The following is a 15,939-nucleotide window of genomic DNA, read 5'->3' on the forward strand; positions in this document are numbered from 1 at the left end:
TATTTTAATCATGTTTTTATTCCACAAAATTAAATAATTATTTGTAGACGCAGGATTCGACAAAAAAAATTAGATAAAGTCATTTTTCGTCTTTTTCTGGCTGCAGGAGGCTGTAAAAAAAAAAATCAGACAATTTGGTGGACCGCGGGAAAAAATAGGAAAATTATAGAAAGAATGACCCACATATGCGTTTTAATGAAGCAACATAGACTAAAGATAGACTACAATATTCAGAAAAAACTGCTAGAAATACTGAGCTACTGCTTAAAATGACCTTGATCTTATGGAATAGTCCATAGAAGGCTCTTCAGCAAATTATGGAAGTGAAGGAAAAGAATAATCTGGGTCAGTCCCTATCAAATCAACTAATTTAATTTCAAAAGGTTATCAACACAATTAATTTTTTTTTTACTTAAATGTTCGGTATATTCAGAGAATAGAAAGGAGGTATTCAGTTTTTGTTTCGCCCAATTTGTACTGGTGTGGCAACCTAATTTACTTTTTTTTTTGTTAAAGATATTGGTGTCCTTTCTGGAAAACACAATAAAATTATGTTTTTTTGAAAATTTTGAGTCCCTTCTAAAATATTTCGTATTGAAAGTCTGAGTGCTATTAATGCTTATTACAATCTAAGGTATATCAAACAATTTTTAACTAAAATATCTGTTATGTACTCTCACATGAATATGCTTACCACGTTGACTTCCAAAACCAGTTCAATAATTCTTCACTGATATTGTTCCAATAATGATTTCATTTGTATTTATTTTATTCTAGTTTGACTTATGAGACAATTTATTTATCCTTCGAAGAAGCATCTGGAATGATTTAGAAATATCAATAATCCAAAAGTGAATGGCTATCCCATTCCTAAAATTGAGGAAAATACTTTTAAAACATGGGCGTAAACTGAAATACACCTCAAAGCGGTTATAAGGCTGGAAAAAACTATTTTTTTTTTTTAAATACTGGAAAAGTCATTATGATTTCACAATTGATAAATAGATTAGCCACCTAAAATATTTTACATTTGATCAACAGTTGACCATTTATTCTCCCTGAGGCAGGCAATAGAAATGTTTTAAGAGTATAACATGGACACGAATCTGCTGTTTGTGGTCTTAAACTAGCACATGAAAGAGTGGTGGACAGAATAGAACTTTCGGATGTAGTAGTAAAGGTAGTCATACCGAAAATAATAGGCAAGCTCATAAAAATGACGATAACGGATACTACTTGCCGAGTTAAGTTTGGAAATTTTCTATGGAGAATGGCTTAAGATAGGATGATCCTCTGGCTCTTCTTCCTTTCAATATAGCTTTGGAATCAGCTATTCGTTCAATTAGAACTAATCCCGAAGGGACCATTTACAATCGACTGTACCAACATCTGGCATATGTAGATAATGTAGTAATTGCCGCCTGGACCAAAACAGCATTTAGCAGCAGCTAAATTAGGCCTCAAGGTTTATGAAGATAAGACTGTGCCCATCAAAAGTTCAAGAGGGGATAAGAAAGTGAATGGACTTTCATAGGCCATAGTTTCAGTTCTGTAAAATAGTTCTAGTACTTGAGAAGCCTGATTATAGATGACGACAAAGTGGAGAGCGAAATAGAGACCACAATAGCAGAAAGAAGTATATGTTATGTCTCACTGCAAAAAGTATTAAAGTATTTATATATCTCTTTAAGAATGAAAGTGTACATCTACAAAACTATTGTAAAGCTAGTGGTAGGTGTAAAACATAACCCTTGACAAGAAAAGCCGAACGGATGCTCAACTCCTAGGATACAAAGGTATTGAGAAGGATGTGGGGAGGAGTCTCGGAGAATGATTTATGGAGAAGAAGAAGGAATGAGGAGCTGATGAAACTGTTTGGGGAACTCAACATCGTGGCTTTAGTGAACAGAGAACGAATAAGATGTATAGGACCTGTAGAGAGGATGCCCGATCAAAGGATATCCTAGAAGATGCAAAATGAGAAATCGGATTGAAAACGGAAAAAAGGACGTCTACGGATCAGATTGCAGGACGATGTGGAGGAAGATCTAAGGCGGTTTTATGTTGAAAGATAGACGGAGAGAGCTAGAGAGCGTGGAGGTTGGTTGGCTGTGGTGGAAGAGTCCCGGGTCCTTGTAGGCAGTGTAAGGCCTCAATAATAAATGATTTAACAAAACAAAGTGTATATGCAATATTATATTCTTTAAAAAATAAGCTATAAATATAATATTGAAAAATATATAAATAATATTCATTTGTAGATAATTTGAACGTGAAATTAATGAATCAATAAAAAAATAAATAGAACGAGCCTTAAAAAATAAAAGGATTAAAAAAGATGATTCATTTCAAGATATTATTATTTTAGATGGAAGAGTAGAAATCGAATTGGAAAAAAAAACAAAGAAGAATAAAAAGGGTATTTCAATCAACTGTGGAAAAAAAAAAACTGAAGTTCTCAGACCACATCATCAATTATTCAATGCATTTTTAAAACTCATCAGGAGATAAAATAACAAATAAATGAACAATGAAACGACTGATTGATCCACGTGATGCAGTAAGTGATATACGATGACAGGAACAGTTAACATTTAACTACTGATCGGTTTATTAAAAAAAAAAGATAAATTTAACCACATTCAATGAAGTATAGAGAATTAAAGGTCGTTTATAAAACCACAATTAATGAGTATTCACCGACCGTAAAGAAAATAATGGTGTGAAGGATGACGAAGGCATAAAACTATTTTAAAGAATCAGGAATAGTATTCCATATTAAGGTCGTTAATAAAAATGGGACACAAGTTTAGACCAAAGCCAGCAGCAAACAAGAATGAACAATCATATGGGACGTGTACACTGGCCATTGTCAAGGAGCTGGTCGGATTCGGCCTTCGGCATTCCCTTTCACGTGATGACCTCTATTACCCGGCTCACGGATTTCTTCAGCGCTCAAAAATTGACCTCGTCGAAACCCAGTCTCTAATTTGACTAGTCTATTGACCAATAGAATAAACGCTTAATTAATATGAAAAGTTCGCAAATTTAGGCTGTTGCTGAAACTATACTTTATTAGTTGGTAAATTAATAACCTGTTCCTAGTTTCATCATTTCTCTTCCCTCCAGTTGTTGCAAAGTACTGAGTTTTTCTATGAAAGGAAGGTATAGTTTACACTAACAGTACTCGTATTTTTTGTACAGTCAATGCCACCAGAAATGGGCATTGCGTTCCAACATTCATATAATAAGGAAAAGTGTACTCATATTACCGTGATTGTAACTTGAGAGAAAAATACTTATAGCTATGAAGAAATCGAATAATAATGTTTTATTAGAAGTTCTCATGGTCATATTCTTTTAGATACCTAGGAGAATTATAGGTAATAGACTTCGAGCAATATTGGAAATCTCTGGATTTATTTGGTTATTGACATTTGATGAAAGAATGTTTATTTATTTCGTGTTAAATCAGGAACATAGGCAGTTAAATCAGGCATCATAGGTCATTGTAGAAAAAAGAAATATTTGGGGCATAAAAAAGAACGTGAGGAATCATGGAATTTTAAATTGTAAAGAATATTTCCGAAGTAATTTTATGGTTTAAATGAGTAACAACCTAAATTAACAAAAATACGAATCAAGGCACTAACGTATTATGCCATCTAGATCAGTTGTCATTCATTACCGGACACTATTAATTCATTCATATGCGAATTTAGGCCCTCAACACTGAAAAGAAGCAGTTGGAGTTTTGTTTATCTCTGGAGCTTGTGGAAGTCTATACCTGTGACACTACTAAAGTATTCTAGCCCAATTAATAATAATATTAGAGTAAATTGCAACCGAGAACTGGTCTATACAGAGTAATACGTAGATAACCCGAATTAGTTTAGGATATGAGGTCATAACTCACAACTGGTCTGGATGGAATAATATGTAATTAATAAAATTAGGGTTTAATGTCTATAGTAAAAAAATGAACGTATAATAGCTCAATAGAAAAGAGTAATAGAAGTAGTCACGCTGACTCAGGAAACAACGTTTGTATAATAATTAAATACTACGTAGGAAAAGAGGAGATGTAACTTTTTACTTACTTTTACCCATATGTAGAATGTATAGTTAGAGGAAGAATTGCTGTTGCTAAAAATTCCGAATTCTAGTTTCAACGAATATACATGTTTTCAGGTCTTTTGAGTTCAAATTACCAAATCTCGCGAAATGGTCTGTGTGAACAACTCAAAAATGGAAATTTTTACGTAACTGAAATGAAATATTTAGGGTAGGTGCGTGCCTGGGATGTTACAGCAAATATTTCGTTAAAATCGACCATCCAGGATTGTAATACCCTTTTGGAAATCATATTACAATTTCTTAGAATTTATTTCAAAAACAAGAATTAAACTCAGAAAATAGATTTACAAATAAGGGTTTTAATCCTCTATAGATTTTATTATCATTAAATAGTTTAACAGGGCTTAAATCAGGAATTTTCAAACTGTTTTCCTCTGAAGTATCTTTTATTTGTTTGAAGTAATTTACCATTTCACACCTTTGTAATGAAAAAACTACAGATATAACCTATGAAATGTTTGGAAAATTAACATGATAAGATAACGAGTAATTTTTTTTTTTTTTCAAATTGAATGTCAAAGATTTTAGAACAAAATATTTAACATATAAAGTTGTCGAAGCTAATTCAGAATGATGAAAAACGCTCAGATAAACTGTTTATTTAAACGGATGTTTAGCATTAAACATGCGGGAGCATGCATAGTGTGTTTTTCTCTTTCCCCGTTCTGATAGATTTTTTTAGTCTGATAAATGTTTCCAGTCTGATGGATGAGGACATAGTAATTAAATAATTAATTTTCAATTTCAATTAACCTACATATGAGCCTTCCACTTGACAGGGTGATTAAGTCCATAAAATAATTTTTAGTATTTCATATACTATTTTTATAAATAAATAAAAAAGAAGGAAAATATTTCTCCTTTTAAACTAATTTATATATTGATAAATATTACAATCTGCCACTGCGTTTTTTGGCAATATGTAATTGTGATAACTGATAACAATCAAACTAAAATTTAAAAAAAATAAGAATAAAAATAAATTAAAACAAAACATAAAAATAAATATATATAAACAGAAGGATAAATAAAACTGACGTAATCAAACTATTGTAATAAAAAAAAATAGCATTGAATAAGTGATTAAGAGGAAACTGGACATTTGTATAAACCGTTATATAAGTGAATTTCTGGCATACATATACAAAAAATAAGTTTAAATTTTGGAGTGAAAAATGCAAAAATTATTTTTTATGAAGAATGTTGAAATTGAAGTTAGTCAATCTGATAAGGAAATTGCTGATTTGGAAAGTAGTGCTACTGTAAATTATATGGAAATATCTATTCAGAAACGAACAGAATTTATTTTAATTCAGTTATTGGAAGATATAAATAGATGCAAGAAAAGAATATACTCCTATGTGATTTAAAAAAAAAAAAAAAAACGGTTTTACACTTTTTAAAAACGTGTACAAAAAATACTTGGAAGAGAGATAAAGGGTTATATCCTTGCTTATAGAGGGAAAACGATGACCAAAAATTAATTATCTCTCAACAGTTAACACAATGATCAATAATAATAATTTTATATTTATTTATTGAACCCATTAATTGTATCCCAAAATCTCCAATCCCATATCACAACCCTAAAAGATTGGTGTCGTAATTGGAGGATTAAGATAAATTCCAACAAATCCCATCAAATCACCTTTACCCTTCGTCGTAAACCTACTGACTGCCCTACAGTTTCATTTAATGATGTTACTCTTACCCCTGTCGAACAGATCCGCTGCCTTGGACTACATTTGGACAAACGATTAACCTGGAATCCTCACACCAGAGTGAAAAGACAGGAACCTGCACGTCGATTTCGACTATTACAGCACTTACTAGACAAACGGTCTAAACTTCCAACACATTACTGTAATGACTGTAATAAGGCCAATCTGGACATATGGAGTTGAGCTTTGGGGCTCCACTAAAGCTTCGAATTCCTCTCGTATTTAATCCTTACAATCCAAAATCCTTCGTAAAATCCTCAATGCTCCTTACTTTGTCACAAATAAAATCATACATAAAGACCTTACTTAATATTCCCTATGTAACCGATCTAGCCCGAACCAGATATCACTCCTTCCATTATAAACTCTCTAACCACTCAAACCCCCTAGTTTCTAATCTTGCATCCTCTTCCATTCCTGACAATCCTCCTAGGCGCCTGAAAAGAAGATGGCCACGAGACCAGCTAATGTAAAATGTCATTAGAGTCCTACCAATGGGTAGTTTCTCTACACGCCTGTAACACTCCGATTTAACTTAGATCAGATTTACTAAATGTATTATAATGTACACTTGTAAATAGCAATAAATAAATATTAAAAAAATATATATTTATTTATTTAAAAACAAAGCCTGCATTTCCTCGTCAATCATCAAACTTTGAATTTCATTTTTTAGATATCTTTTTTGGCCAAGAGGGAAATTAGTTCAGTTAAGTGATTGCTGAAAGGAAATCTTAATGCCAAGGTCAGTATGCGGCTAAGCCATGAATAATTTTCAGCTGGTGCAAGTAGAAGAGAGAGTGGTCTTGAAGGACTGGCCATCAATACACGTTCAGGTTACTTATCGTCAATATATTAAGGTTATAATAATAAGGTCAAAAGAAGGGAACGGTTCGATGACGATAATACCATCAACTTGGGCTTACATACCACCCTCCTTAGATTCCATATTTGTTACTTTTCAAATTTTAACTAGCATGTAGCTGCTCAGAATTCAAAGTTGTTCAGAAATTAATTTGAAGGCCATCATCTTTTATTTGGAAGATCCAATATGTTAAAATGTCTGGGACCCAGAGTGGTTAAAGAATAGAAATTAACTGCCTAAGTTTATATTGTTTAATCACATATATCAGAGCAGTATATATTGCACTTGTAAATGAATTTAGTCTAGTATTTAATGAAGGCGATGTCGAGATGCCGCATTAGGTTGCGGTAAATGCCCCTTCGAGATTTACCGGGACAGCTGGGGACCAGGAAGAGCAGGGAGGTATCGAGCGGTGCAGCGAGGTCGACGGCCGACCGGGGTCATAGACCCACCCTTGTCTGCACTAACCATCCTTAGTTAGGGAGGTCCCTTCGAGAGAGGTGGATTGGTCAGTAATTGTAATACCATAGTGCAATATTAACTGTACATAATTAAATTTCCAACGTGTGATTATTTGCAATATTTATTTCTTGGACTCTTTGTTGATATGTTTTTGATATCTGAAGAGTATATTTTTGTGAAAATCAACCTTGCCTTAATAGAAAAATATTCAGCTTCCTTATTTTAAGAGGGAAGAACCTATTTTAAAAAAAAATAATACCAATAATAAGATAACATAGGATAAACTAATCTGTTCCTGATTATGGATTATTGATTACGAATTAGACGACATCGCTTCAAGAAACGCAAGCCGTTTTATGAGATTTCTATTAGCCCCCTTAAGAGTTCAATCAATTATCCTCAATAATAAATGTGCTATGGTTTATAGTAAAAGAGCTATAGGTTGTCAAGGTTACATAACGTGAAGTTAGCCGAGCTTATCTTTGAATGTATTATGCATCTCATAACAACAGAACTATTTCTTAAAATAATTTAGAACTCTAGAACTTTTAAGGGAACTACCAGAACTCTAAAAAAATTTGAAAAATTTAAAGCATGGTTGGCCAACTTCACAGATGTAGGTCTCCCAAGAGGAAAGAGAAACTCTTGTAATTTAGATTACCATTATTATCAATATGAAAAAAAAAAACTTTTCTTTGTAAATATGTTTGTTCATTAATAAATCGTTGATGATTAAGAAGCTCTACTTTCCAAGATTCGATTAACGTGCCCCCATTTTTTTTTCCAAAAGTTTTGATAATTTCGAAATGAAACTTGGCAGATCTCAGTTATGGTGAATGAAACTTCTTACTAGAAGAAACTTCTTTTTGGCAGTGAAGCCGTCTTTTTAGGTCAGCTCTTCCATTTCTACCGAGCGAACTTAACTCTAGAATTCCTCAATCATTGATGGTCATTGGGTTTTATGACTTTAAGCCCCAACAAACGAACTCTGAAATTTCCAATCAAACGAGGAATTTTCAAAGAATGTTATTTAAAATCGATTTGATATAGGTGCTTTTTCCAATCCGTAACATCCTGAAGGTGTAAATAGAATATAAAGAAAAAAAGTAAAAAAATTAAAATTTATGTAAAAATCCATCGTCTTGATTGCAAATATCCCTCATTATATAATTTCTTCACCTCGGCCGATCGAGGATACTCAAATCATGATAATGAATTCTTTTAGGAAATCGAATTACCAATTAATTTCGATCTTTACGTTAGTTCATTTGTCTCCATCGTTTGAGCTTTGGGCTGATTGATGCCTTTAGAACGCGTCTGATTGGAAAAAAACACCAATTTAAATCATTTTAAAATAAAAAGAATTTTTCATTGAAAATTCTTTATTCAATTGGAAAATGGATTTTAACTCTGGAGAGTTAAGAGTACTGGAGAAGAACTGAAGGCGGTTCCAATGTCGACTCCACAATTAAAAAATATGTCATTCAACAAATTTCATTTCGAAATTCATAAAGCTCTAGGGGGGAAATGGGATTCAATGGAATCTACACAATTAATGATGTTTTAAATTCTTATAAAATCTTGTGAAAACCTTTACATAACATTATATTTATGACTTAGCTTTCAGAAATTCAGAACAAAAAAAAAATGGTGTACGATTCTGAATACAATAATTTAACCTAGTTTTTTCTAATATTTTGTATCGATTATAATGATTTTTCATCATGAATTAGATCCTAATAAATTATTCTAGCTTTGGAATCAAAACTAATTAAAATAAATATGAATTTTTAAAATTTTCTTTATAAAAATAAGAAATGAAAATGTTTATTTACATTTTTAAAAAAAATGCTGATTTGGGGTGCTGCTGCAAAAAGATATTAGGGAAGGAGAGAACAAAACCCGATACTTCCCCATAATTTTGACAGGTTTCACCCACTTACCGGATTATCTTAAATTAACCATTTTTTCTAAACATTTTGAAGAAGTTATCTCTCTAATTGGAGCTTATACGCAATTCAGAATTTATCAACTTCCTTGAATAATGATTTATTACAATTTTTCAGTTTAAAGTTGGTTTCATAAACTTCGTCAATTCCTACCCCATATTTCCTTATAATCCGCTCCTACCTCACTGATAGAACTTTTAAAGTAAATCTAGCCTACTCATCTCTCTTTTCTCAGTCCGCCGGTGTTCCTCAAGGTAGTTTCTTAGGTCCCATTATTTATACGGTTTATACAGCTGACATCCCAACCCACTCTAACACAATCCTAACAACATACGCTGACGACATATGTATACTTTCTGTAAAGAACGACCCAACAAATGCATCACAAACACTACAGACACACATAACATCTATTGAAGAATGGTGTAAAAACTGGAATAAAAAAAAATACTGACAAATCCCACCAGATCACCTTTACTCACCGTCGTAAACTTCTGCCCTCCTGTCCTACAGTATCCTTTCTAAATACACCACTAATGCCTGTTGAACAGATTCGATACTTAGGACTCCATCTTGACAAGAGACTTACTTAGAATCCACACACAAGACTGAAACGACAAGAAACTGCTCGTAGATTCCGATTGCTACAACACTTACTTGACAAACGCTCTAAACTTCCCATTCACTACAAAAAATTAGTACACACTACAATAAACAGACCAATTTGGACATATGGAATTGAGCTCTGGGGCTCTACCAAACCATCAAATTCTTCCCGCATCCAATCGTTACAATCCAAAATCCTACGTAAAATCTTTGATGCTCCTTATTACGTCACAAATAAACTCATTCACAAAGACCTTAACATCCCATTCGTTGCAGATTTGACCCAAAACAGATATGCGACTTTTCATTCCAAACTCCTTAACCATCCTAACCCATTAATTCTTAATCTTTTATCCTTAACAATCCCTGATAATCCTCCGAGGCGTCTGAAAAGAAGAAGGCCACGGAACCTTCTAATTTAAATTAATGTTTGAAGTACCACCAATGGATTGTTCCTTCCCAAGATTTTCAAGTGAATATGAAATTGGTCTCGAACGTCTAATTTTTCAAATTATTGAGGAAATGAATTCTTCCAATTCCTTGTACTGATAACATAATTTTCATTGACTCCAGATATCATGATCTTTTCTTGGCTGACTGTCTCATTTTCGAAAGATTACGATATGTAGTCATTTAATCTTTTCCATAATACTGGTTTGGCAGCGACATGCTGTTAAACGTTCAATGGTCGAAGTTTAATAGTTCAGGAGTGCAATGGTTCTTTGAAAGTTATTTTAGATTAATTATTTTTGACTATAGTTAAATTGTAAATTATATGTGAGATCTTATAAAAAGAAATGAAAAACATTCTTTATCAACCATAGGTTAAAGTCATACAATAATATAAATGAATGATGCACTATGAAAAATTTTAAAACGTTTTTAGATAATAATTGTATTAATTTATTAAATTTAAATTGAAATTCTAATTAATTTAAACACTCCTAGAAAAATTCTTTTAAAAAGCAACAAAAGAGATTTAAATTTATTTACATGGAAAGTATATTAAAATGGTTACCTTGGACATTGTGGAATCGACGATAGGTGGCTTCTTGGGGACGAAGGTGCTGTACAAGTCCTGGTCCTTGTTGAAGGCTGCCCTGTAAAGAGAAAGGTCTGGCGTTATCTCGGGAAGATAGGACAGTTTAGAGTACACAAGAGATAATTGTAGTTCCCTATAAGTAGGCAGTCTACTTGTTGGGTAATGGAACATTCCTCAGATCTGGGCGACTGGAGAGTGTTTACATCGCCAAATAATTATGTCGAGATCCGGGGGTCAAGTGAGCACGTGTCTTCGGATCTAATATGGAGGATGATACATAAATGCGGAAAGTGTACGATACTGTCCGAATGATTTTTAACAAATAGTACTTGTAAATAAAGTCAGTAACACAACGATAATGTTTTACAGAGATCACTCAAGTTATTTAGAAAAGGTTTTGTGGCAACTGGAATTAAAATACATTCCTTTGTATAATATAATATAAACATTTATATGAAATTGACAACTTTCATGGATTACGGAAGATATAGTAGAAGAATAAATAAAAAAATCAATTCACTGTTTATACCATAATGTAAACTTACAAAGTCACTAGTATCTAAATATTTATATTAATTTTTCTCTTTATGAATTATTTAAGTAAATAATGGATGACGTATTGTTTTATACATTGTCCTGGTGTTAAAAGAAAATATTAAATTAGAAATTTTTAGATTTGTTAAATGATCATAAATTAGTGTAATTATGTATTTGTATTTAAATATTAATTGTTGCATCTAAATGTGTAAAACAAGATCTTTATTAAGGTGCAATATCAACTTTATTGCTTATAAATATGTGTTAATTGTTAAATGTTGAATGGAAATATTTCTATTTAAAAAATGGATAATGGACATAAGAGCCCGAAACGTTGTTCAGGTGTAAAAATGGGGATAATTAATTTCCTGAAAATGAATATAATAAAGTTTAATTAAATCAGGATATCTAGCAGCTACAATAAAATTAAGAAATAATATGAGCGGTAGAGGAAATTGAAACTGGATTGTTAAGTAGACAAGAAAATAAAATGAATCCAAAAATTAATTTAAAAAAACCAACCAATTTTTTTTTAAAAGCTATAACGATATATTTTTATTTCTCAAGGAAAATCCATGGTTCTGTCAATTTTTAGTGGTGATACAAAAAACAGATAGCGAGATGAAATTTCTTGAAAAGAATCTCGATATTGCTCATAAAACACAATAACACAAAATTTTTGGTTAGTTCTTTATTGGATATTTGTAGCTTTAAGTCTCACTAACTGATATTAGTAATTATAGAGAATATCTCATGATATTTAAATTATGAGGAGAAGTACGCTCCATGTCTCCATTTTGGTTACAACATACATCAACGTACAAAATGTGTATAAAATATGTCCTAAATATAATTTAGATCTCATCTCATCAATGGAATAAAAAAACAAATATTAAAAGATTAGCTGCCTGTATTTTTTCAATTTCTTGTCCACCATATCTTGTGCCTGAGAAGTGACGAAATCAGAAGGATATTTTACAGGTATTGGCATGTATAATTGATAGAAGTAGAACAATCATACAATTTATAACTTTTTTTATTAGCTTATTTATTATTATTATGGGCTATTTATATTTATAATCTTTATGTATTTATTCTGCATTTACAACTGGTTGAGGGATCACACCTCGCCTTTTAGCAGCCAGTGACATTAATCTAAAAGTAGCCTATATTAACCTTCTAATCCAGAATTGAAATTTATGAGTTTCTAAAAAAAAATGTTTTTTTTCTTTTTACCTTTTAACTAAAAATTTCACTGAGAACTTTCATTTCATTGAACCATGCCTAGAGGTTTCGGTATATATCTCTTGATCTTTACAAGGGGGCTTTTCTAAAACCTGGCCGTAAAAGGTAAAAGACACCTGAGAAGGAAAACATGGCGCTTCAGCAATTGTTGTAAGCTGTTTTAATTCCGTAAGCTAACTATTTGTTCCTGTTATCACGGGGATTTTGTAGAATTAAAACTTAAATATTATTAAAAAAAAATGTCTTACGTAGCATGTTAAGGAACCTGAAGATGGATTTATAAAATAGGTAAATAAAATGTTCTTAAATCATTTGTATACATTCATGGTACTTAGAAACGAATTAGGCTAGGCGCATACTAGAACGCGTTTCCGCGTCAGTTTTATAACACAAGGTAATTATATGAACAGTGCATATTGACTATATTTAATTTTTTTTGCACCACAATAGAAGTGTCGCGCTATTATAGCACACTAGCAGAGTTACAGATTCCGACCTACGCTACACGGAAATTTCAGGTACTTTAATAGAGATGGAATATGGAATGTAAAATGTATACATTTGAATTGGTTATGAACTAATTGTTGTCATAGGAATACTAATATCCCAAAATTCGTATTATTTCTTATATAAAAAAGTAGAAGATTGATATATGGTTTTCTGATGTTTGTATAGTTTCAAATATTTTTTATAGATCAACATTTTGGGTATCTTTAATTTATTAATTAATTTTGTAATTTATCTGAAACGTCCTGTTGAAATGTTAAATGAACTATTATCATTGAACTTTTTTAATTAGGTAAAATTATTATTTTTAAGTTCTGAGGTGTTGATTTCAATAAAGATGTAAACAGATAAAATTACTGTTTTGTTCATCTATGTAATGTACTATAAAATTTAGACAGAAGAAGTCAGTTAATTCTTTTAAAAATGAGTGAGCGATAAAATCGAGAATACAATATCGACATTCCATAAAAAATATGTTATTAAAAACCAAATGTTAATATTATAGTATGTAATATAAGACAAACTATTGATATTTTAATGATATTAATGTCCATATTTCGTTTAGCACTTTACTATATCACCAAAGTATTAATACCTTCGATATGATACTTTAACTGAAGTATACATGAATATCGATATCGGATATTATTAAATAAAAACATTATTATATAAATATTATGGAATCGATACTCCCTCCGAAGCAAAACTTCATTGTACCAATTGCAAACAAAAAGTAGGGAATAAAAAAATCATAGTAGCGGAACAAATAATGAAATATTAGAACAAGACAATATTGATATATCAAATATGAAGTATAGATAAAAATATCGCAAATATCGGACGGAAAGTATTGATACGACAATATCAGAAGTATCCATCCACATTCCCTAATCTCTTCAGTATTCTAGTTTAATAATCCCAGAAAAAAATTAATTGCAATTTTCGAATTATTGTAGCTCTTTTTACTTATGCTTGAAATTAGAACTTTAAAAAAAAATGCTCCCATCTACTGGAGGAGATTCTGGGAAAAACTGCTATTCAACATGCACACCCCAACGCGACACTTTTAGCGTATTGCTGGTCGCGACATTCTTGTAGCGTGCTCTCAAACGTGTACCAATATGCGCCTAGGCTTATATGCACAAGTTATGTTGTAAGGTAGGAACTTAGATATCAAAGAAATTATAGGATTACTTGATAGCGATGAGGACCAATGAGCCTAATGCAAGATCAACGCTTTATTCTTTTCTCTACTTCCTGCTGTTATGTTTCTTGTTCGAAGCACTGATTCAAAACATTTAGTATATCATTACAAAGCAGCCATTGTTTAAACAGTTTGGATGTTTTTCTAGCTCTACCTACAAAGTACTCTTATCTACTACTGGCAGCAGATTAAAGCATACGAACTAGAAACTCTTGCCTTTAGTATCTTTTATTGACTCAACAGAAAAGTATCCATCTAAGGAAAATTAAATTCATATAAAATTGTACAACGAAAAACTTTGCCTCATATAATTTTCAAGAATATTACAGATTTTTTTTGTATCAACTCTTGTTATGTTTTCATGGCTTATAAATAATCTTGATAATCATTACGGTGTTGATTAATCTCCTCATTGATTTATTGAGTAATCGTAACAACTATGGAGATAATATTTGGGATAAGATCTCAATGATAAAAACCAAAGTATTATTTTTATGATGTATCAATTATATAATACATGTAAATACGACTGACTTATGAAAGAAACAATATTTTTTTAAATGGCAATATTAATAAAAAGTAAGTTCACCCTGAAGAATAAATTACATATCAAAACTTCCAATGATACTCGTATACATAGATCCTTTTTTTAATTTGCTACAGTAAAATCTTGATAGGACATTTCTTTTTTATCTATAATTGAAGATAACATTAAAATATTTAAGGTAAAATAAAGTTTCCTATCGACAAAGGATGGCTGCTCTCTTATTAAAAAATTTTTAATTTTATGTACTGAAGCTAATTGAATAAATATTTATTTGATAGTGAGACCGTAGATTCTTATGTATAAGCTTGGTCTGTCATGTTGTTAGCAACATATTACGGAAAAGTCCGTCGTTTTATAAGTAAGTATTTTGGTAGCTATATACTTAATGAAAGTGCAGGAACAAGCAGTAGATATATTTTTGGACGGTTATAGCATTACATTCTGAATGTCATTAACTTGTTAACTACGTTAAATAACTACACAACATATATAAACCCGAAGTTGGGCTGCAAAATACTTCAATAGAAAGATTGTGGTGTCAAAATATTATTTAATTTTTTTTTTTCAAAAGGTCTTTTCATTTTATTGTCAAAATGTTTTTCAAGAATAATTGTTATTACTATTTATGCATCTAAATTGTATAAAAATAAAAAAAACTTATCAGTTAGTAGACTGATTAAAATTTTTTAAAAATCTGTATTACTACAACCCATGAAGGGAAGAGGTTTAGTACTTTGAGAGGAAGAATTTTTACTAGACCAACGGTTGTGCAAGGAGGAAATTTGGTCACAATAACGCAGGACCGCTCGATTTTAACCCAATTTATGAGGCTGGGTGGACCCAAAGTGGGCTCCAGAATTCTCAGGATTGACTCACGGATACAGTGAAACAGACAACAGTTTTCTGTCCAGCCAGATTCGAACCCGTATTCTTGGAGTTCGTAGCATCATTCGTAGCACTGTGGTAAGTGCCGACGCGCTCCTCTAAAAGTAGACTGATACACAACAATAAGTAGATAATTTTAGAGAACGTAAATTTCAACTGAAACATAGAAATGCGAAAGATATAAATTAATTTCTTAATTTAAATAAATTTATTTAAAGTAATTAAATTTATT

The 15,939-nt window shown here is 31.4% G+C and overlaps 1 protein-coding gene across 4 annotated transcripts in view; it reads right to left on the reverse strand.

Moving 5' to 3' along the window:
- Window positions 1-15,939, reverse strand: part of LOC106690811 (uncharacterized) — a 75,438-nt gene that overhangs the window by 9,244 nt on the left and 50,255 nt on the right. For all 4 annotated transcript variants that reach the window (XM_014436390.2, XM_014436391.2, XM_014436389.2 and 1 more), the window contains exons 3-4: window positions 10,759-10,840; window positions 695-818 (exon numbers count right to left, since the gene is read on the reverse strand). In XM_014436390.2, coding sequence (XP_014291876.1) covers window positions 774-818; window positions 10,759-10,840 — 127 coding nt within the window. In that variant the 3' untranslated portion in view covers window positions 695-773. The remainder of the gene's footprint in view (window positions 1-694; window positions 819-10,758; window positions 10,841-15,939) is intronic.

This window comes from Halyomorpha halys, unplaced genomic scaffold (assembly GCF_000696795.3).
Source record: "Halyomorpha halys isolate HHAL.00 unplaced genomic scaffold, Hhal_1.1 Scaffold1882.1, whole genome shotgun sequence".
In the NCBI taxonomy this organism is placed as follows: Eukaryota; Metazoa; Arthropoda; class Insecta; order Hemiptera; family Pentatomidae; genus Halyomorpha; species Halyomorpha halys.